The sequence below is a fragment of the Quercus lobata genome, chromosome 9 (genome assembly GCF_001633185.2).
Source record: "Quercus lobata isolate SW786 chromosome 9, ValleyOak3.0 Primary Assembly, whole genome shotgun sequence".
NCBI classification, from domain to species: Eukaryota; Viridiplantae; Streptophyta; class Magnoliopsida; order Fagales; family Fagaceae; genus Quercus; species Quercus lobata.
Window position 1 is genome coordinate 13232530 of NC_044912.1, and position 25551 is coordinate 13258080.

Consider the following 25551-nt stretch of genomic DNA (forward strand, 5'->3'; position numbering starts at 1 on the left):
GTATCCAAGAAATTGCATGCTGCGTTAGCTATTGCATGCTGTAACAGCGAATCTCAATCCAAAGAAAAACCCTAATTCCTATGTTCGCTATAAAAGCACCCAAAACTACAGGTCACTCACACCGCCTCAGACTCTCGCACTTAAAAACACTCAGTGCTTAGCTCTCTATTCTCGTTGCAACAATGGGTCCTCCTCGTGGCCGTAGTGGTGGATTCGGTGGCCGTAGCGGTGGATTCAGGGGCAGAGGTGATGGAGGAGGAAGAGGCAGAGGAGGAGGAAGGTTTGGTGACAGAGGAAGTACCATGAAAGTGCGTGGCGGAGGACGTGGTGGCCGTGGTTTTGGTGGAAGAGGCCGAGGTGGTGGTGGAGGAGGTAAAGGTGGTGGAGTGAAAGGTGGAAGTAAGGTGGTGATTGAGCCTCATAGGCATGAAGGTGTGTTCTTTTCTAAGGGTAAAGACGATTTTATTCTCACTAAGAATTTGGTCCCTGGTGAATCTGTCTACAACGAGAAACGGATCTCTGTCCAGGTCAATTTTTTACCTTTAATTTTTGTGTTCATTATTTGGTCTTTATGATTTAAAAAACCGTGTGTGGATTTATATTTGTTAAATTATGGAAGTAGGTATACCCTATTGTGTGTTTGGGATTAGCTTATAAGCTAAAAACAATGAGCTTTGCTGAAAATGTTTTTACCTTTTGAGCTTATTTTGATGAAACCAATTTTTAAAATTTGCAATCAGCAAAGGCAAAACAAACTATTTTTGTTTTCATAGTGGTAGATATATTTGTGTTCGAAAGGTTCTTTTTGTGTTCATTGTTTGGTGATTAAAATTTTGCTGATTTTTTTTATTAAAAAAAAACATTTTGCTGATTTGTTGAAAGTTGGAATACCTAGAAATATTTGATCTTTTTTATTTTTTTTTATTTTTAATATTTTATACATATTTTAAAAAAGTAACTTTTTAGATTTTTTGAGCCTATTTTGTTTACATAGTGGTAAATATATTTGTTAGTATTGATGTTTGGACTCTAAAAACTCTCATTTTGCTTCTACAGAATGAAGATGGAACAAAAGTTGAATACAGGGTTTGGAACCCATTTCGGTCAAAGCTTGCTTCTGCCATTCTTGGTGGGGTTGATAATATATGGATTGTGAGTGTCTCTTTTTAGTTCTCAATTTCATTTCATTCGTGTACTGCATGTATATGTCTTTGCTTCATTATGATTTTTATTATTGTTATTATTATTTTTAAAAATCTGTAAAGAACTGAACTTGTTTTTCCTAAAATGAAGAAACCTGGTGCGCGGGTACTTTACCTTGGGGCTGCTTCTGGAACCACAGTCTCTCACGTGTCTGACATTATTGGCCCTGTGAGTATTTATTGAGAAATATGTGGTCTTTACATGCTTTGGTTTATTGGAAATAGTTGCTTAAAGTTAAAATTTTTGTACTTTGATTGTAGACTGGAGTGGTTTATGCAGTGGAGTTTTCTCATAGAAGTGGTAGAGATTTGGTTAACATGGCAAAGAAGCGTACTAATGTTATCCCAATCATTGAAGATGCTAGACATCCTTCCAAGTATCGAATGCTGGTTGGCATGGTGGATGTGATATTTTCTGATGTTGCTCAACCGGATCAGGTTTGTTCTTTATCTGTTTTTTTAATAGATAGGGCCATGAAATGATGGTCTCTATCAAAAAGAGATGCCCAAGGTATTAAGTGGTCTAAATTAGGAAAACAAATTCACAAATTTAAGCATGGTTTGTCCCTATAAAAAAGATTGCTCTTTTTTGAAACTCTTTTTGACTATTTTATATGTCATTTGGACTTGAGATGCATAGTTTTATGTTTGTTTTCCTTGTCTTCATTCTTTAATGGTAAATATCTTATTTGATTTATATTTTAGTTAAGAAACCTAAGCTTTATATGCAAATCTGTCTGGTTTTAATTTTTCACATTTTGTATCTTGTTTTATATTATGACTCTTATAATGAGTTACTTTAGATTCCGCTTCAAGACATATTGGGTGTTGCAAGCCCGAGTTTTTGATGCTGTTGTTTAGTTATGTCTTATTTATTGTTTGAATTTATATTATATTATATTATATTATTTTTACCTTTTTATCTGATTTTCATCTTGAGAATATGATAAGTTACTCAAAAAATACTGTGTATATGTATCTTTTTTTTTTATCATTTAATGTTTTTACGTATATTTCACTTGTTAGGCATTGGGGTTTGGTTATTTGGCCTTATCTATATCATTTAGGGGGAAAAAAATACTTACTATGCTCAAAGATGAACATTTAATGCTACATTTTTCTAGTAAATTCTTACTAGAATCTTTTAATTTTTCACATTTTGTATCTTGTTTTATGTCATTACACATATGATGAGTTACTCGGAATCCCCGACATAATGGGTGATGCAAGCTCGAGTTTCTGATGCTGTTATTAAGTCATTTCTTCAATATTATTATTATAATTATTATATATACTCAAATGTATAATTTTTAGAACTTTTAATCCTGTTTTCATCATGAGCATATACTCTGATGCTTGTATTTTTCACTTGAATTTTCTTGCTATACTCAAAGATGAACACTTATTCCTACATTATAGGTAGGAAGAATTGGCTATTATTCTAAATATACATATATGAAAAATTGACAATTGCATAGTAAAATGGTTTCTAGGATGGATATTAATATAATGAAAAAATTATCACCTGTAAATGGAATGCTCAATGAATTTACTACCCTTATAAGTCCTGTTTCCCAACGATAGTTTTGATAGAGTACTTGGATGTTTACAAATTCCAACTGATTGATAATTTTCCATCTTTAAGAAGCATCATGGAATAAATCAAAGTGCCAAATGTGGAAAATTTAATTTAAACTTGGTGGTGGTAGACTCCCATGTTCCTAGAAAGAAACATAAACAAAGATGCTGTTCATGTTGATACATCTTCATGACCAAAACTTGTAATTAAAACTACTGAACCCCCTCAAAAAGATGACAATGTAAACTGATATGTCTCACATATCCTTCATACTTTATCTGTTTTTTCCTTTTATTGTCTTTGCAGGCAAGGATTCTAGCTTTGAATGCATCATATTTTCTGAAAGCTGAAGGTCATTTTGTAATTTCCATCAAGGTTTGTATATGTTCTTTTTCTCATGTTGATTATGTATTTGGACTCATGATTACATGATTGACAGAAGTGTTTGTCCTTTTTTGACAATTTCAAAGTGTAATAATTAAAAGGGTTTGGTTAATGATACACATTAACCATCCATTTTTTGAAACATTTTATATAGAATTGAAAAAACTGTCAAAAGAGTTGTAAACTTTTTCATTTTTCTCGATAAAAAATTTCATAAAATGGTTTATTATTGTGTGTCCTTACAACACACGTTAGTAAAATCCTAATTAGAATTTTGCCTTTTGGTGTTGTACTTGTTGATGATATCTACCTTAATCATTTCAGGCTAATTGCATAGATTCCACACAGCCTGCTGTGGCCGTATTTGACAGTGAAGTGAATAAGCTAAAGCAGGATCAGTTCAGGCCAGCTGAACAAGTTACTCTTGAACCTTATGAGCGTGATCATGCTTGTGTGGTTGGTGGCTACCGTGTCCCCAAAAAATCAAAACCTGCATCCTAGAACAATGTAGGCCATCTAATGTTAATGCTTTTTTTTTTTTTTTTTGGCCTGTTTGTGACTAGAGAAAGGCCTCTAATAATATTAGAATTGAATAGAACCCAAGTTGGTAAGTGCATCAGCACATTGAGATTGACTTCCCTAAATAAATGTTAAAGGCTTAAAGCGTCTTGAGGTCAATTTCAGTCAATGTTATTTTCCATTAATTTTATCAAAAGGGCCACAAGCATTTAGGTGAGAGTTTGTACTTGGAAAGGTTGGCCTGTTTGGTTGTATTGTTTAAACAACACAATACGTATTTCCACAATACTTAAAACATTACAAGGAAAACAATACAAACGGGCCTACTGGTATCAATGGTGAAGTCCAAATTTCAATTCGAGGAAGGCAAGATTTAAAAACAAGATTGGACGCAAAATAAAGTTGTAATACTAATATAATATAAATTTAAATTGTAATATATCTTTCTAATACTTGGTTAAATTTACTCTAGGGGTATCCATCGGAACCCAGAAATCGACCCACCCACCCAAATCGCTCGAGCCGACCCAAAAATTGGTTGACTCAACATTGATGACGGTCGGAGACGGGTCTTTGCCACCAAAAACTGACTTAAGGTGGGTCGAATGGCGGGTTTTCTTCTTCAAAACCCAATTTACCCGATCCGATCGACGAAACCCATGAAAGAAGGCTGGATTTACCTAGATCCGTTTAGATTCATCGATATTTCGGTAAAGGTTTGGTAGTTTTTGGTTAGATTTGGTGAAGATCTAGGTTTTCTTACTTAGATCTGGCAGTGAGATGAAGATTTTGCTCAGATCTAGGCTTGATGTGGTGCTTTTGCTTCGATTTTTACTTAGATCCAGTGATGAGATGAAGTTTTTGCTCAAATCTGGGCTTGATATGGTGGTTTTGATCTTCGATCTGGCAATGATCCGGTGGTTGTAACTCTACACCAAGGCCGACCGACCCAACCGTTGTCTACCGAAGATTGATCCAACTTGACCCGAGGCTGTCTGCAGTCGGCAGTCAATCGTTCAACTGTCCACTCGATGTAAGCAGGTCGGTTGCGGGTTAGGCATAAACCAGACCCGTGGACACCCCTAATTTACTCAGTTGCCCTTAATGATTTTTCATTTTTTAAACGATTTTTTTTCCATATCTAATAATTTGATTACTCAAAATAATAATAGGAAAATGTTAATGAATGTCCTAAGTGCATTAGTTTATAAACTATTTTTAAAAATATTTTATGAAAAAATGATAAAATAATTAACTTTTTTGACAGTTTTTTATATTTCCCATGAAAGTGGTATTAAAAACTTTCATAATATAATTTATTAACAATTTAGGGCACTCATTAACATGACCCATAATAATATACTTGGAGAGTTGTCTACTTAGTGCCTTAATTGCTTTTAAAAAATTATATAGATTTCAATCTTTCTTTCTATATTCTTTTAATTATTTAACAGATTTAATTTTATAACAAAAACCTAGAGTTTGAACTTTAAATAGTCAAAGAATCAAGAGATTGATAAAAAAAAATATTAATGGAGAGATGGGGTCATTGGAGAATTATTGTTGTGAGAAAACAATTTACAAATAGTGGACATTTTAAATTATTTTGAATACAAAATGTAGGATTTGATTTAAACAGAAACGATGTCATGATATGGGATATAACACATTGAGTTTCAATTCCAGTAAAAGACTACTATTTCTATGGTAATTTTTTTTATTTGTCACATGGCAAAGAAATTATCCCATTTTTAAAATAAGGAATACAAACAACACAAGAGAAATGCCAACTACTTCCACAATGTCTACTTCTGGATAATGCCAAAAATAGTTGTGGTAATAGCCTTCCTCAAAAATAGTTGTGTTAATATATTCAAGTTTTATTATTAATTTTTTTTTTTAATGACCACCCTGAAAAGAATTTTTGGAGCAGCCACAGGGTTTGAAATTTTAAACCCATTCGAGCAATCATAACTAGATGTAGTCTTCACAAAAGTGCATTTTAATCTAATCATCCTTGAAATTGGGTGATTACATGTAGCCCCAGTATAACATTATCAGACCACTATTTTTTCACATAGAATAATAGGTTTTTTGAACAAATAAAATCAAAAGAGTAGGATTTTTTTTTCAATAGTTTTTGTTGTGGTTGTGTTGTTTAAACAACAGTTTTTGTTGTTTAACCATAGCCATAATGATAATTAGATTAAATAACCTAGGTTTAATGATTTAGTTAATTGGCACAATCGGAGTATAAATTACCTAACACATTTATACCTAAAAAAAACTTATTAGCATCTTAATCTGATAATAAATTTAGTAATAATTAAGAAATGTGCGTCATAGGTTTTAAATTCTATTGTATCTAAATAGGAATATATATATATATATATATATATATATAATGTAAGGACTCAATTTGTAACGATCCCAAATTGGTATTGAGTTCGTACGTTAAAGGCCCAAACAATAAAATTTGTAGAGAGTGAGCTGAAAGGTTAGGTCTTAGTCACCGGACGGTGGTTGGTCATGGTGTTTATGGTAATTGCACAAGGATGAACCGTGCTTGCCTAAGAAGGTTTTCTCCTCGGCATGGCCTGGGAGGCTCTGGTTCTTGGCCTTTTTTCCCAGTCCCCTTATCTGGACTGCTTCTTTCTCTTTTTATACTAACTTTTACCCTTTCTCTAACGTCCACGTGTAGGTTCAGCTTTCTAGGGCTGATACTTGTCCTATCAGCCTATACCCAAAGTAGTTGGGGGTGGTTGCAAAAGCTAAAAAGCATTGCTCTGTCAGGCGCAGAGTATTTAATTGCAGTAATGACAGCCTTTCCCTTATCCTTCGTCGCCCCACTGTTCAGGGGTCCTTTCTCCATCAATGCGGAGGTGTTCAGTTTTTCCTTAAACTGTTCCTATACCGTACTTGCCCTTTTTTCCAGGAGCGCTTTGGGATGCCGAGGACAGAATCGTCTTCGACTATATCTCTAGGCCATTTGGACTTTCATTGTATGTCCTCGGCAATGTCCTTCCTCGGCTTGGGCCTTGGGCCCTAACGTAAAGTGGGCTGGGGTCACAAGTTCTCTGACCCCACAATAGTCCCTCAAAATCCTGCTGTCCAGCCCCTCGGACGGAGAGGAGGGTTTTGGTGACATCGGGCCTATGTCACTGCTTGCCCAGCCTCGTCCTTCATTAATGCCGGTGTCTCTTCATTTGCTTGGGACATGCTCCTTGTTATGAGACATTCCCTTAGCTTTACTCACGCCGTGTTCTTGCCGTTTCGGTGCACAAGGCGCATCTTTAATAAGTTCCCTTTACGAGACGACGCAAATCCAACGGTTGAAGACGGCGTTGGGAGTTGGGTGGGACTTATCTCGTTTGTAGCTTTTCTTAGAGATTTGTACATATTAAATGCCACCAGGCTTGCCCCCCATATAAGAAGTGCGGTGGGAGGTCATTTTCTTTATTCGTAGACCCTTTAGGCCTTCCAAATCCCTAATTTTCCAGTTGTGCCCATAGCCTCTGTTACCAGTGTGACTAAGCCCTAGGGAGTGATATGGTCAAATCTGGGATGAGGGCAAAGGGACCACACCCTCTCCAGAAGCATTGGGTTTCCCCGAGACTCAAGATGACCTGGTCAGGGCAAGAGAGACAAAGACTCAAGACACTCTTTTCTCTTGACAAGGCAAGAAATGAGCCTCTTCTTCGTTCAGCCAAAATCCGAAGCAGGTGGAGGTCGCATCAAATTTTTGGTGTGACAGCACTGAGGTTTCTCATCATCGGTACCATCCGCTCTCTCTCAAGCACTGCTAATATGAAACCTGCTTGATTGCAGTAAGAGGTGGTACTGGGGTTAGGCTCAACTGCTTCTTCCTCTCTTCCTTCAATGGTGCCACCTTTTGCCTCTGCTTCTTCTTCTTCTTTTCCATCACTGGGGCCATCCTGACATGCTTAGTCGCTGCTAAAGTAGAATTTAAAGGATTTAACGTTTCCCTGTATCTTTTTCTTTTTGCTTTTCTTTTTGCTTCTGTAGTTAACTTTCGGTATAGGTTTGCTTAAGCCCCTTATTGTACGCTGTACTACTTCTTTGTTTAATAAAAGATAACTTTATATCATTTTGCATGTTCTTTCATTTCTTCCATAATTATTTTGTGAACGGGTGTGTTGGTATCCTTTTCTTTTGAACAATACTTAGGGCCGAAACCCTTGTTAACGAAGAGCTATCATTTTGAACTTATTAAAACTAATAGGCACAATAATGCCGACTTGAAGTAGGTTAAACATATAAGACTAATCGAGATAACAGCTGAATGCTTTGTATTGCATATGGGGTGATCACCCGAGGATGGGTAACTTAAAATGAACCATCCGAGAGGGTCGCCAAGCACTAGGAGGCTTTGCCACGCTCCTGACAACATTCATAGCCCTTATAGGTTTGAGTCCGAGGATCACGCAATACCTAGATTCTGTCCAAAACTTATAGCTTTTGCTTAAAGTAGTTGGTTTCCCCATAGGTTTGAGTCCGAGGACCATGCAATACCTTGGTTCTGTCTAAAACTTAGATTTTCTTTAAGTAGTTAGTTTCCCTATAGGTTTGAGTCCGAGGACCATGCAATACCCTGGTTCTGTCCAAAACTTAGATTTTTGCTTAAAGTAGTTGGTTTCCCCATAGGTTTGAGTCCGAAAACCATGCAATACCTTTATTCTGTCCAAAACTTAGATTTTTTTAAGTAGTTGGTTTTCCCCATAGGTTTGAGTCCGAGGACCATCTAAGATCTTAGTTCTGTCCAAAACTTAGATTTTCTTTAAGTAGTTAGTTTCCCCATAAGTTTGAGTTTGAGGACCATGCAATACCTTGGTTCTGTCCAAAACTTAGATTTTCTTTAAGTAGTTGGTTTCCCCATAGGTTTGAGTTCGAGGACCATGCAATACCTTGGTTCTGTCCAAAACTTAGATTTTCTTTAAGTAGTTGGTTTCCCCATAGGTTTGAGTCCGAAGACCATGCAATACCTTGGTTCTGTCCAAAACTTAGATTTTCTTTAAGTAGTTGGTTTCCCCATAGGTTTGAGTTCGAGGACCATGCAAGACCTTGGTTCTATCCAAAACTTAGATTTTCTTTAAGTAGTTGGTTTCCCTATAGGTTTGAGTTCGAGAATCATGCAATACCTTGGTTCTGTACAAAACTCAGATTTTCTTTAAATAGTTTCTAAGATTAGCCCCTAGACCAAGGTGTGGGGTGTTGACATGATGTTGGAAGTCCCTAGAACTGCCCGTGCCACTGGCGCTTCGAAGCGTAGTCCCTAGTGGAACTTTATACTAGGGCAACAACAGCGAGCTGTTGGAAATGATGGAGGGGCTTTCGCAGACCCTTGTTAGACAGGGGCTTGATCCTACCTCCGCCTGTGCCAACGCACAAGCCTTTCCCACAGACGGCGCCAATTGTAAGGACTCAATTTGTAACGATCCCAAACTGGTATTGGGTTCGTACGTTAAAGGCCCAAACAATAAAATTTGTAGAGAGTGGGCTGAAAGGCTAGGCCTTAGTCACCGGACGGTGGTTGGTCATGGTGTTCATGGTAATTGCACAAGGATGAACCGTGCTTGCCTAAGAAGGTTTTCTCCTCGGCATGGCATGGGAGGCTCTAGTTCTTGGCTTTTTTTCCCAGTCCCCTTATTTGGACTGCTTCTTTCTCTTTTTATACTAACTTTTACCCTTTCTCTAACGTCCACGTGTAGGTTCAGCTTTCTAGGGCTGATACTTGTCCTATCAGCCCATACCCAAAAATGGTTGGGGGTGGTTGCAAAAGCTGAAAAGTATTGCTCTGTTAGGCGCAGAGTATTTAATTGCAGTAATGGCAGTCTTTCCCTTGTCCTTCGTCGCCCCATGTTCAGGGGTCCTTTCTCCATCAATGCGGAGGTGTTCAGCTTTTCCTTAAACTGTTCCTATACCGTACTTGCCCTTTTTTCCAGAAGTGCTTTGGGATGCCGATGACAGAATCGTCCTCGACTATATCTCTAGGCCATTTGGACTTTCATTGTATGTCCTCGGCAATGTCCCTCCTCGGCTCGGGCCTTGGGCCCTAACGTAAAGTGGGTCGGGGTCATAAGTTCTCTGGCCCCACATATAATATAATAAAGCAATGTAGATAATGTATTCAAAATTTCAAATCTTGCTTTTTTAAATATAAATAACAAGACATTGCAATTGTACAATAGATGCTCCAAATTCCAAATTTTATTGTTTAAAAAAGAGAGTCAAAATATGATATTAACCCACGATAGGGCATTACTACCACTTGCCATACCACTTTCTAAGTTACTATATATCTTAGCCATACCACTTAGACTAAGTTACAATATCTTATCGCACAATGACTCCTCATTTCAGTTATAAATGTTACTATATATCTTTCTATTTTTGTATAGGACACTTACTATATATTATGGTTTTTCATGTATTTTTTAAAAGTAATTTTTGTACATGAACCACTAAACTCTCTTTAGCTGTTTTTTACAAGATAAAAAAGATTGCAATAATTGAAATTATTTTTTTGATTGTAACCCATCTTTGTTTCAATAATTTCAAAGCAGTGAATCATCTGATTTTTTAATATTTTTTTGGTCTTTCAGAAGTTTTAATATCTGAAATTTTGAGTTTTTTTTTTGAAGTATCTAAAACTGTCTGACAAATTTCTTATAAAACATTGCACGTTCAAGCAATGACTTCTTCATCAAATTATAACACAAATTGAAGTCATACAATAGCAATTCATGCAATGGTGTAGTTTCTTTAATTTTTTATAAAATTATTTTAGTCTACTTCACAAATAGGTAATTTTCCATGCATAGCACGAATTAGCAACTAGTTAAGAATAATAATGAACAATAAAAAATAAAAAATAAAAAATAAAATTTACGAGCTCAACGTCACCACCAATAGTAAAAATATTTGTCCCTAGCATTACCATGAATGTAAATCATTTGTACTACTTTTTGTGTACTACTCTATATTCCACTAATCACTACTTACCATATGTATAATTTTTTTCTATTTTAAACTTTTTTTTTTGAGAATCAAGTAAGTGAATTTTATTAAGTTAAATCAAGATTGAATACATCATCCAAATCCAAGGGTAGTTCTTATACCCATACATCAGTATCTGCAGATACAACTGCTTGTCTAGCTAAGGCATGTGCCAAATTGTTGCCCTCTCTTCTTACATGTTGGAAGCTACATGTCCTTAAAGAGGAACTCAAACTCCATATTTCCTCAATGATATGGCCAAACAGAGTATGACAAGGCTCCTTGGTGTTAATAGCTTTTATTATTCGTAAAAAATCTCCCTTAAATATTACTTTGAATAAGCTGAGTTCCTTTGCAAAAGCCACAGCTCGAGTTGCCACAAGTGCCTCTGCATGTTCTATTGATTGAGGCAAAGCTATTTTCTGACTCAGAGCACCAATAACATTTCCATTATAGTCTCTAATCACCACTCCTATTCCTGCCATGTTACTGCTATCAAAGAGAGCTGCATCAAAATTGGCTTTGTAAAAATCCTGTGGAGGCTTTGTCCATCGCACTTGGGGAAGTTTGCACCGTTGGCCTAAGGGGTCGTTTGTGATTGTCGAAGAACTCCACCACTAATTCCTTCTCTTTTTTGCTGATTTCATGTAGAGGCCATGAAGGTTGTCGCACCCGAATCTTATTCCGTCGCTGCCATAAGCTCCAAGCTATGGTTGAAAACAAAGCAACTGTGAAGGCTGATCTGTGATCAAGCACCACTTCAAATAGATCAAAAAAAGACCGATACCTAGTCTGGTACAAACGTGAGAAGTTAGGGACGGACTTCCACGTGAGAAGCTAGGGACGGACTTCCATACAGCCTTGGCTTGGTTGCACAACCATAACACGTGCATGACCATTTATTGCTGCTCTTCTCACAGTGAACACGTTTCGTCTAAGGCGATTTTTCGTCGAACTAGATTTTGTCTTGAAGGTAGAGAATCCCTTGCTGCTCTCTACATGAAGTGCCTGACTTTTGGAGGTGCTCTGATCTTCCAAATACTCCTCCACACCTTCGAATCTTCCCCATTTGACGATGATGGCGCTTCGTTGATCGCCTCTGTTGCAAGCATTTGATATGCGGACTAAACCGTGTAACACCCATCAGTTGTTTTGGGCCAAACAAGGCAGTCCATGTTGCACATCTCACTTACATAAATGTTCCTTATTGCTTCAGCTTCCCACGGGTAAAATGAGTTTTGCAGCACCTCTCAATTCCATATTTTTGTATTAGGATAAAAGAGGTCACACACCCGGTTCAGCCCTTTATCAATTTTTGGCGACACCACTCTGCTCATACCAAGTTCAAGCAACCAATTATGATCCTAGATGTCTATATTCCACCCATTCCCTACTCTCCAAACAGCTCCTTTCTATATCACCTTCCTAGATTGTAGGATGCTCTTCCAAGCATAAGAGCAATTAGTAGGCATTGGTGTATCTAAGATATTACCTCCCGGAAAATACTTAGCACTAAATACCTTGTACAGTAGGGTGTGTTTTTGATGGAAAAGTCTCCAAATCTGCTTTGCAAGCATGGCCTCATTGAAAATTTTTATATCTCGAAATCCCATACCTCCGATTGATTTTGAGGAACAAAGTGTACTCCATTTTACCCAATGAATCTTTTTTCCTTCACCATTTTCCCACCAAAATTTCTGAATCATTGCCTCAATGTCCTTGCATAGACTTACCGGCAACTTAAAAACATTCATAGAGTAGGCCGGTATTGATTGGATCATTACTTTTATCATGACTTCTTTGCCTGCTTGAGATAGCAACTTCTCTTTCCATCCTTGCATCTTGGACCAAATCTTTTCCTTGATGTGAGTAAAGCAAGCCTTCTTGTTCCTACCAACAAAGGAGGGTAATCCCAAATACTTCTCATAATGTTGGATAGCCGGAAGACCAAGGGAGACTTTGATTGATTCTTGGGTAGCCTCATTTGTGTTTCTGCTAAAGAATAGAGTAGTCTTGTACTTATTCACCATTTGACCAGAGGCAGCTTCATAAATGTTCAATATATTTTTTATTTTCTCGCATTCTGCCAAGGTTGCCCTACAAAACAATAGGCAATCATTTGCAAAAAAGAGGTGAGTAATCTTCGGCCCCCTTTTACAAAGTGAAAAACCATTGATTTCCCCATCATTAGCTGTCCTTTGAAGGATAGCATTCCGGCCCTGATGTGCATGAAATATATACAATAAAGTACTCACATATCTACATATTTACCCTTACTTTTATGTTATTTTGTGACTGATTATATAATATCTTTGTGTTGTAGGTAACAAGGGCTTTACATGCAAAGTGGGGCTAGGCCAATTGAATCAAGCCAACTTACATTTAGCCAGGCATGAATTCAAGAAAAGACCAACCCAATTAAATTTAAGTCCAATTGGAGCAAGGAATCAAAGGAAATTTGTACCAAATCCAAGTCCAATTCGGATTAGGATTCCAAACTGCACATCAGTTAGTATTTTTGGCATAACTTTCGGCTCAGATGTCCAATAGAGATGATTCAAGTTGGGATGGAACGTTAACTTAAAGGGCTACAACTTTGTAGTTTACCAAAAGTCCAAATTCTGACGTTAAATGGGCCAAAACCGTCGGTTAAGTGAAGCCTAAAAATTTGGGATTTTCTCCAAACGGGAATTCAACTTGTAATAGGATTCATTGACCTATTTAAAGACTCTTTAGGGCAAATTCAGGGAGGCTAGTGCTAGGGCTGAGGGCTGTACATAGAGAGTGCGGCTACTTCTTTGGTTTTCTTCCATGACAGTTAGTTTTATTTTATTTGTCTAATTTAATGTTTAGTATTTTATTTTTGTGTTTTCTTTCAATTACTATGAGTAGCTAAATTTATAATTAGAGTTGAAGACGAAGCCTTGTTAAGGATTATCAATAATATTTATGTGATTTGATTTTTCCCACAATAGTTGTTCTTTAATGATTTAAATTGTTCTTGCTTTATATCAATTGACTAAGATGGGATTCTAGATATGAGTTCAATCATGTTTTTCTCATGATTTAGGATTTATCTTAATTAATTGAACGCTTGGTTTATTAATTCTTAATTATAAAATTGGATATCGCTTGTGATTTGTCTGTCAATGGATACAATTTATGATTTGATTTTTAAAATTGGATATATCTTGTGATTTGTTTGGCTACGGATATAATTGATGATTTGGTTTTATACTTAAGAAGCGAAGAAGAACATGCTTTAGATTCTTAAACATAAGTTTTAATGATGATATTTTCCATGATAGCAAGATTGATTTCTAGATTATCATGTAGTGAGTTGGGAAAAATTAATGATCATAAATATATGCTGATATGACTTACAAGGCGGATTCCAAAACCTTAATTCCTTTCCCTTGATTGTTTACATCTTTTCATTGCTTTATATATTTTGCTTAGTTTAACTATTTGCTTAATTTTATTATTTGCTTAGTTTATTTTATTGTAACCAACCAATTTTTATTTAAACTAGATTAGGATTAATTTGGTTAAGGCTTAATTAATTTTCCTACGTTCATACAAGTTCCTGTGGGTTCGACCTTGTTCTTGTCCAACTACACTTCGGTACGGTCCGTACACTTGCGAGTATTTTAAAATTTCACAACACCCTCCGCACAAAAAAGAAAAAGATAAGGAGACAATGGGTCCCCTTGACAAAGTCCCCTAGTGGGGGTAATCATACCCTGTGGCTCCCCATTAACCATTATAGAATATGTCACTTTAGTGATGCACTCCATAATCAAAGAAACCCAAGAATTTTGGAAACCCAACTTCAAGAGAATTTTCTCCAAAAAAATCCACTCCACCTTGTCATACGCCTTACTCATGTCTAATTTTAAAGCCATGTACTCAGATTTTCCTAAATAGCTAGTCTTCATGTGATGCAAGGATTCAAATGCAATCAGAATATTGTCAGTGATCAATCTACCCGCAGTGAAGGCACTTTGTGTTTCAGAGATAATATTATTGAGAAAAGGTTTAAGCCTATTAGTTATAACCTTACTAACAATTTTATAGATTACATTGCATAGACTTATTGGTCTAAATTCAGATACTTTTTCCGGGTTTTTTACTTTTGGGATTAAAGTAATGAAAGTATGATTGATGGACTTTAAAAGAGAACCTGAATTTAGACAATAAAGTACAGCTTGAGAAATATTCATACCCACATCAGTCCAATAAGTCTGATAAAAAAGAGGTGGCATTCTATCTGGGCCCGGTGCTTTTAGAGGTGCCATCTCCTTAATTGCCAACTCCACCTCTTCTGCTGTGTACATGGCTGTAAGCTTTGCATTCATCTCCTCTGTGACCACTTCCTGCACTCCTTCCATAATTTTATCAAGATTGTGAAGATTGGATGTTGTGAACAAATCAACATAGAAGTCCACAAGTATTTTTGTGTAAATGCCCTCCTTTGTCTGCCATCTCCCTTCACTATCCCTAAGCCCCTTAATGAAGTTTTTTCGCTTCCTTTGAGTTGTTGTCCCATGAAAAAACTGGGTATTTCTCTCACCACTTTGAATCCATTGTAACCTTGATCTTTGATGCCACATTTGCTCTTCTTTCTCACATAATGTATTCAGCTCAACCTTCAACCGCACTACCTCATCATCCTTCCCATCCCTAGCCAAAGCCACCTCTGCTTGCCAAAGTTTTTCCTTAGTTTGCTTTATTTGTTGTTTTACATTACCAAATTGGGCCTTGCTCCACTTCTTTAACAGTTTTTTGCATTTCCTTAACTTCTGTGTTGCTTGAAACATAGGAGTGCCTTCGGTTTGGTGTGCCCATGCTCTAGACACTGTTTCACCACAACCAGGATCCATTAGCCACAGCCTCAAACCTAAATGGTTTCCTTCTCCACTTATGACTCTCCCCATTTGGATCAAGAGCAAGTAGCAAGGGTCTATGATCTGATGTAAAACAATGTAGATGATGAACTCTACCCATGGGGAAACTATTCAGCCACTCATAGTTGGCCACTCCTCTATCCAATCTCTCCCAAACCAACTTTCCTCTTCTTTTCCCATGCCAAGTAAAGTTCGGTCTTGAGAAACCCAAATCAAGAAATCCACAATCATCCAATGCCTCTCGAAATGACTGCATTAGATTATGAGATTGTGGGGCACTTCCCTTTTATTCGCCACCTTCAACAACTCGTTAAAGTCACCGAAACAGCACCATGATAACTTCGGCTTTATGCTCAACATCCTTAGCATGTTCCAACCCTCATTACGTTTGCTTGTCTCTGGTTCTCCATAAAATCCTGTCAACCGCCATGCATTCTCTGAGCCTCCATGCACAATAGCATCAATATGATAGTTTGAAAAGCTATCCACCCACACTATGTCCTCATTTTCCCACAAAAGAGCTAATCCACCTCCCCAGCCAGTACTAGGAATAGTAAAGCATCCATCAAATTTCAACTGAGCTTGAACCCATTCCATTCGTTCACAACTTGACCATGTTTCTAACGAAAACACGATCATGGGATCTTGTGCCTGTACGATATCTACAAGCTCTCGAATTGCATGGCGGTTCCCAAGCCCCCCGTAGTTCCAGGCTATGAGCTTCATTGGTCCCGGCGAAGCTAGTAACCAGCCTTCGCTGATGTTAAAAGAATCTCTTTAGTCATCTTTTTCCTACTCCCTTCTGTTATCCCGTCTTCTACTTCAGGCTCCCTGGTATGTCTTTTTTTTAAAACTGAGGAGGTTTTGCCACTGGGCTCACCTCTGTGTTGCTCCCTACGGACCCTACTTCTTTTTTGAGTAAAGCCTTCTCCCGTTGCTACATTATGAATTGATTGAGAACCCAAGACTTCAGGCCCAATACTCATAGACTCACTTTCTAGGCCCCCAAGCCCATTAGATGTACTGTCTGTATATTCCTCCTCTCTAACTTGTACGTTATCAAACTTTGAAAGTTCATTATCAATATCCTCTAACTGTGCCGAGAATACTGCCCTCTGATTATTTAAGTTCGAGTTTGATGGAGCCAGGTTGTTAGGAATTATTTCCATGATTAAATGACCCTCTTTAATGGAATTCTAAAATCAATGGGATTTCCGTAACAGCAGCACCCTCATTAATTTTGTCGGACACGTCACTGTCAGCTTCTTCGTGTCCAGCAGCCATGGCATCTTCCGCCGTACTATCCTTTCTCTTCCCTGGTCTGATATCTTCTTCCACCCCTTCACTATCATTCTGTTGGCCATCTTCATCTCCATTACTCTCTTCATCCAACCCCACCACCCGAATCATCATTCTCCGAGACACGCGCAGCCACACTCCAAATTGCTGGTTTTCCACCTTCAAGGTGCCTCTGCTTTTGACCCACAATTGGCATTCTCTATCACTGTGCGTTAGTCTACCACACCAATAGCAAATATTGGGTAGTCTCTCGTACTTGAAACTCACCCACCCCTCTTTTCCACTAGCCAAAGCAATCCTACGCCCACGACATAGGGGTTTAGTTATGTCAACATTGACTCTAATTTTGAAGAAATTGAAATTGCTACTCCCCCCTTCTCGCGACATTCTCACATCAACTCTCCCCATCAACGATACAATCTCCATTGCAACCTCTAGCAAGGGCGGCCCAACATAATTTAGGGCTTAAGGCGAAAAATTTATGCGGGGCTTTTAATATGTAAATATTAATTAAACAAAATTATTTAATACTAATCAAATTAAGGTTAATTTGATACATTAAATACATAAATAATACCAACTAGACTAATGTTAATTTCATATAAAGAATTGAATATCATAGTTGAATTATAAATATTAATAAAAAGAAATAAAAATATATTGCGATTGAAAAAGATACTTTATTTTGGATATAAGACGATGCATAGTTAAATAAAGTTGTAATCTAATTTTTAATTTTATATTTTGATTTTAAGAGAGAGAGATAGATATTATTTGGTGTGTGGCTTTGTAGGATATTAGTTTATAAAAATCAAAGTCTCAAATTATCAGGGGAGATTAATCTATAATTGATGATTTAACACATTTGCAACATCTTTTTGAAATATTTTAGGGTTTCTATTGAGTTAAGGTTTTATTGATCTCGTAATTTGAGAGTCTTAATAGAAATTAAAAAGAAAAATACGTTAATTAAAAGCACTATAAAATGTTTAAAATATAATGTGACATTGTCTCTCATTGATAAACTTCATCAATTTAACTAATGAATATTTATATCATTTTTTTGTGATTAATAATATGACAATTTGTAAGCTAGTATCATTAACATCACTAATAAAAAAAATGTACAACCTTTAGAAAATATATATATAGTTTTATAAAAATTTGGGTCTTTTATGGAATGTGGGGCATTTTTTTCTAAGAAAATTTTTGTTTTTTGGTGGGCCTTAGGCCTAGGCCTTGAGCCGGCCCTGACCTCTAGTGACGAACGCCGAACTGGTAGATCGTGGACTTGCACCCAAAAGCTTGTCTGATTAAATTTCAGCTCTTCAATGGCATACTTCTCTTCATTCTCTCTAGCAACACCAAGTGCCTATCAAAAGTCCAAGGCTCTCCCATCAATACCCTGTCAATATCCAAGGCTTCTGGGAATACAAACATAACTCTGTGGTCTCCCATGTCTCTTATTTCGAACCCTTTCCTGGTTTTCCACAATAATGTGAATGTCTTAGCAATGGCCTCCATGTTGAGCACTCTTCTAGTGAGAAATTTCGCTGCCAAAAGATGTTCCTCAGCCTCTTGATCATCCCTAATAGCAAACTTGCTCCCTTCAGACTCCGAAAGAGACAACTTCTCCCACGAACCCATCAGTTTCTCCATATCAGTAACCCAAAAAGAAAACACCCTTCCCTAGACGCAACTATCTAACTTGGAGAAGAAGAACAACACCTGTCCCTCAGCCTCTTGATCATCCCTAGTAGCAAACTTGCTCCCTTCAGACTCCGAAAGAGACAACTTCTCCCACGAACCCATCAGTTTCTCCATATCAGTAACCCAAAAAGAAAACACCCTCCCCTACACGCAACTATCTAACTTGGAGAAGGATAACACCTGTCCCACTTCAATAGTAGGCACTAGCTATCTCCCTTGCACGCAAACTGTCTTACTTCAAAAGGACTACACTGCCTCACATCAAAGTATCTCCTGACTGGGTTCGGCGCAACTTACCTTAGGCCAGAGAACTCATCACACATTCAAACTTGCGTGTGCAGTGATTGGTGGAAATAATGTGATACATAAAATATATTACAGAAGATTTGGACCGTTACCATGAGGCCATAACGTGTTACCCGGTTACACGGCATTCAGATTCAATTCGATCTATTTATTGGCTCCTTAGATTTTGGAGTAGGACAACACCTGTCCCACTTCAATAGTTGGCACTAGCTATCTCCCTTACACGCAAACTGTCTTACTTCAAAAGGACTACACTGCCTCGCATCAAAGGGAGGCACTACTTTTCTCCTGACTGGGTTCGGCGCACCTTACCCTAGGTCAGAGAACTCATCACCTAGGTTGCACGGACACGCCATTTTTGGCGTCGTGTCGGTGTCGGACACGTGTCGGACACCGGAACGGGTACGACTCGCCGGATTCCCGTGTCCGGCGAGTGTCTCTTTTTTTTTTTTTTTTTCGCTTCTCCGACACGGCACTGACACGGCTTCGACATGGCTCCGACACGCCAGCAGTGAAAAAAAAAAAGAAAAAAAAGAAAGAAAATCACAGATTTCTCAACCCATCTCAAGTTCTCAACCCACATCTCAAGTTGAAAACCCATAGATAGTCGCCGGTGGACACGCCAGCAGTGAAAAAAAAAAAACAGAAAATCACAGATTTTGACAGTCGCCGATGAAAGTTTAGAGTCTGATACCGTGAAAGTTGAAACCCATAGACAGTCGCCGGTGCAAGATCGGGCCGATCGGCGAGTCGGCGAGCTCCGTAGACAGTCGCCGTCGACGCCGTGCTCTCTGTCCCTTCCGATCTCTCTCTCTCTCTCTCTCGGCGTGGACAGGTCCGAGTCCGACCTCTTCTCTTCTCTCTCTCTGTTTTTTTTTTTCTTTCTTTCTTTCAGAGATGCTGTGTACTCTGTTTACTTAAGTTATGACGCTTTTTTTTTCTTTTTTTTTTTAATCCCACTCTCACTACATATATATATATATATATATATATCCCAAAAGTTTAAATCTGGTTTTCCTTAATGTTTTTAGTTTGACGTTGAATGTAGCCTGTTTAAACTTTTGGTTTGTACTCTAAACATTTTATGTGTATTATTATACTACTTTGGGTGTTAGTTTACTTATTTGTAGTACTTATATAATTTAAATTCTAGACATAAACGTATTTTATGTCTAAAAATATTAAAAAATATGCCTAAATATAAAATTTAATTAATTATTTAACTGCCGTGTCCCCGCCGTGTCGTGTCCTTATTTTTCAAAAATTGCCGTATCCCCGAGTCCGTGTCCGTGTCGTGTCCGTGTCTGTGTCCGTGTCCATGCAACATAGCTCGTCACACATTCAAACTTGAATGTGCAGTGATTGGTGGAAATAATGTGATACATGAAATATATTACAGAAGATTTGGACCGTTACCATGAGGCCATGACGTGTCGTTATCGGTTACACGGCATTCAGATTCAGTTCGATCTATTTATTGGCTCCTTGGATTTTGAAAGAGAAGTACTAAGCTCCACTTTAATGTCTCCTTATCAGGTGTGGAAGCTCCCATTTTTTTTTTTTTGGGGAAGCAAGCTTCCACTTTTTATATATGTCAGTCCGTTTGATGATTTGATCTTATTCTGTTCCACTTCTTTTGGAAAACATTCATACAATACATACATGCCACTGAATCTAATCCATTCCAAATGTTCAAGAAAAGATTTTTAACTTTTACATGCAAATAAGACCCTGTCCAAATTCGGAACTTGCAGTTTCCATTGACTGCTTCTTGGTCCAGAAGTAGAGAACATACCTCTTTTTCAGGTTAGAAAATGTTTGTTTTTACACTTTTTTTCGTTTTCAGAGAGAGTTTTGGAATCTGGGTATTGCATATTTGGTTGAGATTTAGCTTAGAAATTGACTGAAATGGCTGTTCAAGAATCAAGTTGCATGCGATATAAATTGTGGGGTCATGCAGAAAGCCAGTCTGACATTTTTGCATTTGATCATACGTGTGGCGCTTTATTGGGTTCATATCAATGTATGCTTTTACAATTCTTTGCACTGAGAATTTGTGAATTTCTGATTTTTCGAGATTTACCTTGGAATCTTACTGAGATGGTTATGGAAATGACATTTCTTGAAAATAGTCAAATAATTCATTCTGTTAATATCAAGATTTATGGGTATTGCAATAGATGCGAAGTATCATATTTGGCTAAATTCTGCTTTCTATTTGAATTCTGGCTTCTTCTCTTAAGAAGTTCTGGAAAAATAAGAACAAACGAGGGAAAAAACAAAAAAAAGAGTCTATATTGTTAGTTAGTATTAGTTGAACTCCCCAATCCCTTACATTTCTTGATTTTGAATGTTCTGTTACTTTAATATGCCTTATAATCTATTAATAGCTGCAACAACTTTACTTGCTTATCTTCCTAGCACTTGTTACACGCTTACTATTTGCCTTCTAGCTGTTTGCCTGTTTGCTCACTGTTCTTGTTGGGAAAAAAATCCTAATCCCCTTTATGTCTATGTGTGAATTAAAATATATAACTATCAAACAATAGCAATATTATGGAAACAAAAAAAAAATTCAGCAAGCACCACACAACCACAACACAAGAACACCAAATCTTACGTGGAAAACCCTCTAGTGTAGAGGGAAAAACCACGGGCAGCTCCGAAAAATATCCACTATAAATAGAGATTACAACTATTAAGTTTATGCTAAACTCATGTTCACAATAAATTGGATATACAACAAATTAATCTCAATGAGTAAATACAATTTCACCATAAAGCCAGTAGCAAAATCTTCCTTTGAATACTCCAACTCTTCATGGTTGTAGCACTCAAAAACTCCATGAGAACTCCACCAATTTATCTTCCTTTTGTGTAACTTGAGCAAAAAAAAAGTCTCCTTTTTCTTTTTCTTTTTCACTCTCTCACACTCTCACTACGTTTCTCTCTATTTTTCAGACTGCACCTCCAGCTGAAGCTCTCTCTTTTCTGTGTTTTGCTCTCTCTGGAACTCACACACAATGGCTGAGAATGGCTCTCTGTTTTTCTTCTTTTCTTCTCTGTCAGTTTCGGCGTGTCTCACACGCCTAAGTCACTGCCCAAGGAAAATGGCATGCTGACTTTGGAACACTTCTCATTAAACGGAAAGCTGAATTTGAAGACTCTTGGAACCAAGCTCATAAATGAGCTTTGACAAGGCATGGCAAGCAAGTGGACTGGACCCACACGGTAAGGCACCCAACAGTTCTTCCATGAATTTCTCTATCTTGTAGCTTAAGTATCATGAGATTGCATTGAATGACTGATAACTTCAGAAACCCACTTTAAATTAATTAATTGGTTTTTTCTAACCATATTTCTTTTCTTGCATGTAGATATTGCAATAATATGGCATCAGGTAGGGAATTTCATTAACAATAAGATTTTCTCTTGCTGAGCAGCAAAAATGGCTTTGGCTTCTTCTGCAAAAGTGGTTCTAGGCCCAATTGCTTTTGCAATCTTCTGGGTTTTGGCGGTTTTCCCAGCTGTTCCTTTTCTACCAGTTGGGAGGACTGCAGGGTCCCTCCTGGCGGGCATGCTAATGGTCATATTTACAGTCATAACTGCAGATCAAGCATATGCTGCAATTGATCTTCAAATCCTTGGTCTTCTCTTTGGGACCATGGTTGTCAGTGTATATCTTGAAAGGGCAGATATGTTCAAGTACTTGGGAAAGTTGCTCTCATGGAAGAGTAGAGGGGCAAAGGATTTAATTTGTCGAGTCTGCCTGATTTCTGCCATTTCAAGTGCTTTTTTTACTAATGATACCTCTTGTGTAGTTTTGACTGAATTTGTCTTGAAAATTGCAAGGCAACATAATCCCCCACCTCATCCTTTCCTTCTTGCCCTGGCCTCTAGTGCAAATATTGGGTTGGCAGCAACTCCAATTGGCAACCCCCAAAACTTGGTTATAGCCGTTCAGAGCAAGATATCTTTTGGGAATTTTCTAAAAGGAATTCTCCCTGCAATGATCATGGGTGTAATTGTCAATGCCGTACTTCTTCTATGTATGTACTGGAAGTTGTTATCTATCGAAAAGGATGAGCAAGATGTAGCTTTAGAAGTTCTTGCAGAGGAGGAATTGAATTCTCATCGTTTTTCACCATCCACAATGACACATTTTACAAACTTGAATTCTCGGGAATGGAACTCTAAATTGGAAGTTATGGCTGTGCAAAGCTCTCCTGGCATGAGTGTTCCCATGGGACATGTTGAGAACCTTAGGAACCGATCAATTCCGAGTGAGAATGAAATCCAAGGGGTTCCTAGTGGCACATCGGAGTCTGCAAGAAATCAAAAGAGGCAGCAAATGATGTATCTTCTCAGGTAAAGGAGGAAACAATCCCTTCAAAGAGAGATGTACTTTCTGTACTGTTTTCAGAAGGAAAAGATGATTTGACCACGAGATGGAAAAAAATATTGTGGAAATCACCACCGGATTGTTGAGTCTCATTCTCTCCCTTCCACGCCTTGTGATTTCTGAAGGAGTTTGTTTCAGGTTTTTCTCCTTCACCAAGAAAGAACCAACTAAGCCCTAAATTACTAATTATTACCATCCATCCAACAATGGCTTCCGGTGAGTTCCTTTTCATATTCCATTGCTCAGTTTGGTTCACCAATTAACATTTTTTTAGGTTTTTTTTTAAAAAAAAAAAAAAAATTATTTTGGTACTTAAACAAACAAACCAAACGGAGAACAAAATTATCATAGGTTTCTGTGTGTCATGCTTTCTAGTAGGACAATTTTATTTTTGAGAAAAAAAAAAAAAAAAACCCTTATATTTCAATGTGTCTGTGTGTTTATGGATAATGTTTGATTTTGTAAAACCTCAATTTAGTGATGAAAAAAATTGAAAATTTTAATTCTAATGAGAGTTTGCACTTTTTTTTTATTTTTATTTTTTTGTTATATAATTGGAGGAGATTTTAAAATTTGAACTGTGTAACTCCTCCAAATTCGTTTTCGATACTAAGTACTAACCTCAAATTTCCTTTTTCTCTTTCTCTTTAGGGTTTTAAAACTTGAAAAATTCACTTTTCTTTGAATTTTTTTGTTTTGTAGATCGGATTTTCAGCGAAGAGGCAACACATTTCAGGTCTATCAGGCTCGCACTCAAGAAATTGTCTCCGCAGCCGTTCGTGGTTTCAACGGTCCGTGCAATTTCCACTACAATTTTTATTTGAAATTTTTTGTAATTATATGCCATGGCCTTGAAATTTGTACGATTGACATTATTTTATAATTTATAATCATTTGTGAATTTCTTAAATTTTGTGATTTTTAGGCTCAATCCGGTGGTGATTTCCACAATATTTTTTTCCATTTCGTGGTCAAATCATCTTTTCCTTCTGAAGACAGTACAGAAAGTACCTCTCTTTGAAGGGATTGTTTCCTCCTTTACCTGAGAAGATACATCATTTGCTGCCTCTTTTGATTTCTTGCAGACTCCGATGTGCCACTAGGAACCCCTTGGATTTCATTCTCACTCGGAATTGATCGGTTCCTAAGGTTCTCAACATGTCCCATGGGAACACTCATGCCAGGAGAGCTTTGCACAGCCATAACTTCCAATCTAGAGTTCCATTCCTGAGAATTCAAGGGTGTAAAATGTGTCATTGTGGCTGGTGAAAAACGATGAGAATTCAGTTCCTCCTCTGCAAGAACTTCTAAATCTACATCTTCCTCAACCTTTTCGATAGATAACAACTTCCAGTACATACATAGAAGAAGTAGGGCATTGACAATTACACCCATGATCATTGCAGGGAGAATTCCTTTTAGAAAATTTCCAAAAGATATCTTGCTCTGAACGGCTATAACCAAGTTTTGGGGGTTGCCAATTGGAGTTGCTGCCGACCCAATATTTGCACTAGAGGCCAGGGCAAGAAGGAAAGGATGAGGTGGGAGATTATGTTGCCTTGCAATTTTCAAGACAAATTCAGTCAAAACTACACAAGAGGTATCATTAGTAAAAAAAGCACTTGAAATGGCAGAAATCAGGCAGACTCGACAAATTAAATCCTTTGCCCCTCTACTCTTCCATGAGAGCAACTTTCCCAAGTACTTGAACATATCTGCCCTTTCAAGATATACACTGACAACCATTGTCCCAAAGAGAAGACCAAGGATTTGAAGATCAATTGCAGCATATGCTTGATCTGCAGTTATGACTTGAAATATGACCATTAGCATGCCCCCCAGGAGGGACCCTGCAGTCCTCCCAACTGGAAGAAAAGGAACAGCTGGGAAAACCGCCAATATGCAGAAGATTGCAAAAGCAATTGAGCCTAGAACCACTTTTACAGGAGAAGCCAAAGCCATTTTTGCTGCTCAGCAAGAGAAAATCTTCTTGTTAATGAAACTCTCTCTGAAAACGAAAAAAAAAAAATGTAAAAACAAACAATTTCTAACCTGAAAAAGAGGTATGTTCTCTACTTCTGGACCAAGAAGAAGTCAACGGAAACTGCAAGTTCCAAATTTGGACCGGGTCTTATTTGCATGTAAAAGTTAAAAATCTTTTCTTGAACATTTGGAATGGATTAGATTCGGTGGCATGTATGTATTGTATGTATGTAGTGGAACAGA

General features: G+C 37.4%; 2 protein-coding genes, 2 non-coding genes and 1 pseudogene across 4 annotated transcripts; 4 read left to right on the forward strand and 1 right to left on the reverse strand.

Annotated features, from left to right (window-relative positions):
* Positions 1–121: 121 nt before the first annotated feature.
* On the forward strand, positions 122–3973 carry LOC115960805 (probable mediator of RNA polymerase II transcription subunit 36b). Its single transcript, XM_031079795.1, has 6 exons — positions 122–527; positions 1057–1152; positions 1294–1371; positions 1464–1640; positions 3088–3156; positions 3490–3973. The coding sequence occupies exons 1-6, from the start codon at positions 183–185 to the stop codon at positions 3664–3666; spliced, it is 942 nt and encodes a 313-aa protein (XP_030935655.1). The 5' UTR covers positions 122–182; the 3' UTR covers positions 3667–3973.
* On the forward strand, positions 1983–2054 carry LOC115962367. Its single transcript, XR_004085410.1, has one exon. It is a non-coding gene; the product is annotated as a small nucleolar RNA snoR60 (small nucleolar RNA).
* On the forward strand, positions 2384–2449 carry LOC115962365. Its single transcript, XR_004085409.1, has one exon. It is a non-coding gene; the product is annotated as a small nucleolar RNA snoR60 (small nucleolar RNA).
* A 16523-nt stretch (positions 3974–20496) lies between the features above and the next one.
* On the forward strand, positions 20497–23385 carry LOC115958930 (silicon efflux transporter LSI2-like). The gene is made up of 3 exons (XM_031077199.1): positions 20497–20729; positions 21898–22154; positions 22301–23385. Exon 3 carries the CDS (start codon positions 22372–22374, stop codon positions 23293–23295), a length of 924 nt encoding a protein of 307 aa, XP_030933059.1. The 5' UTR covers positions 20497–20729; positions 21898–22154; positions 22301–22371; the 3' UTR covers positions 23296–23385.
* An 852-nt stretch (positions 23386–24237) lies between these two features.
* LOC115958929 lies at positions 24238–25336 on the reverse strand (annotated as a pseudogene).
* Positions 25337–25551: the final 215 nt, after the last annotated feature.